General features: G+C 34.8%; 1 protein-coding gene across 1 annotated transcript in view; it reads right to left on the bottom strand.

Annotated features, from left to right (window-relative positions):
- The window catches only part of LOC102000473 (olfactory receptor 4A16-like), a 1959-nt gene extending 1350 nt beyond the window's left edge, over positions 1–609 (bottom strand). The window contains exon 1 of the mRNA XM_026787693.1: positions 4–609. Coding sequence (XP_026643494.1) covers positions 4–609 — 606 coding nt within the window. The remainder of the gene's footprint in view (positions 1–3) is intronic.
- Between the last annotated feature and the right edge of the window lie 1285 nt (positions 610–1894).

The following is a 1894-nucleotide window of genomic DNA, read 5'->3' as shown; positions in this document are numbered from 1 at the left end:
GGCTCCACCATTAGCAATGACAGTGAGGCCAATGAAGTAAGTGTCTGTGCATGCAAGTACCAGTAATGGGGACATGTCACAAATAAAATGATCAATGACATTGGGCCCACAGAAAGGAAGGTTGTATACAAAGACAATTTGAATCAGAGAGTGTGTAAAACCTCCAATCCAGGCAAACATCAACAAAGTGATGCAAACCCTTCGATTCATGATGGTCAAATAATGCAGTGGCTTACAGATGGCCACATAGCGATCATAGGCCATTGCCACCAGGATGACAATATCGACACCACCAAATAAATGTTCTATAAAGAGCTGGCTCATGCAAGCTGTGAATGAGATAGTCTTTTGATCATAAAGTAAGTCAATAATTAACTTGGGTGAAATAGCAGTAGAGAAAAGACCATCTAAGAATGATAGAGAGGCAAGGAAGAAGTACATTGGGGAGCCCAAAGAGGGGCTGGTAATGACTGTCACCACAATGAGCAGGTTGCCAACCATTGTCACAATGTAGATGAATAAAAACATGACAAATAATGCTTTTCTACCAACAGGATCCTGAGTGAGGCCTAGGAGGACAAATTCTGTGATATTGTTGCTTTCTCCCATCAGCCCCTTCAGCATGCTTATATCAAAGATGGCAGCTCCTAAGAACAGGACCTGCTGGAAATTTAAATATGTGACTTTGTTATGACATGAATAACACCTTTATCATTGTTTTCCACTTTGGTAAGTTGCAGTATGAATTCAGTTAACAAGTCTTTGATTTCTTCAAAAATCTAAATAAAGCTTTCTTTTGAATGTTTTATTTCCTTATGATGAGTTTATCTAGTAGTACTCTGCTTATCATGATTTCATTGACTCTATATTGTATGTATGTATTGATACCCTTAGAATTATTTAAAATATGTAATCGTACAAAATCATCACAGTTTTCAATAATGACAGAAAAATCATTCCACTTTTAAGAAATCTGGATTCTATGTTATCACAAACCTACACTAGCTAAATTAATATAGAAGCAATGATGTAAATTGCTTTATCTGATAACATATTCAAAATATGTTCTAGGTTTCTAGGAACATAGAGCTCAATGTCATGATACTGTGACATTAGGCAAATGACCTACACTTCTCAAAGGCATTCAGTCTGCATGGAAATCCCATATAATTTTGAGAGATTTAATGTGAAATTGTATCAAGTAATTACAAATGTATTTAAAACATTTCTGTCTGTAGCAATTACTTCAACTAATTCCTATAATCTCCAGGAAACAACAAAGATCCTCAATTTTATTAAATTCAAATAACTCAGAAATCTATCCCACGGTATCATCAAATACTTCATCTGAAATTTGCATTTTTCCTTCCTTTTAAATGACATAGGTAGTAAAACAGGAGGAAACATAAACTGAGGACTTGGGTAGAGAACACTCATTATTGGTTTTAAGTATCATTTTTCCAGGTAAAAAGTGCTCAGTTAGAAATGCAGTGTTCACATCCATGAAAGCAGTGTCTTAAAGGGAAAAAGTCAATCCTTGGACAGTGGTATGTAATGTGGGTTGTGAAGCCATATGAATTTATTTATTGATCCGGGTTCTTTTCCTTGCTGTGAAGATGAACTTTTACCATATAAGAATCTTGTCAATGCCCTACTTCCTCATTTCTTCTAGAGGGCACACTTAGCAACTCCTTTCTCTGGTTACTTTGTTATTGCTGTCGCTATAAAACAGTAAAAAGCAGCCTGGTAAACATGAAGGTGATAGCTATTAGAAATTTTTTTAGTATTTCACTGTGACAAAGAAAAATGAATTATCACAGTTAATTTAAACAGAACTCTTGCCTTCATCTGAAGTATAAATAACATTATACTTTTATATTAACTTATATGTTTT

The sequence above is a fragment of the Microtus ochrogaster genome, chromosome 2, assembly GCF_000317375.1.
Source record: "Microtus ochrogaster isolate Prairie Vole_2 chromosome 2, MicOch1.0, whole genome shotgun sequence".
Lineage (NCBI taxonomy): Eukaryota > Metazoa > Chordata > Mammalia > Rodentia > Cricetidae > Microtus > Microtus ochrogaster.
Note: the sequence above shows the minus strand (reverse complement) of the source record. Positions and strands in the feature narration are given on the sequence as shown.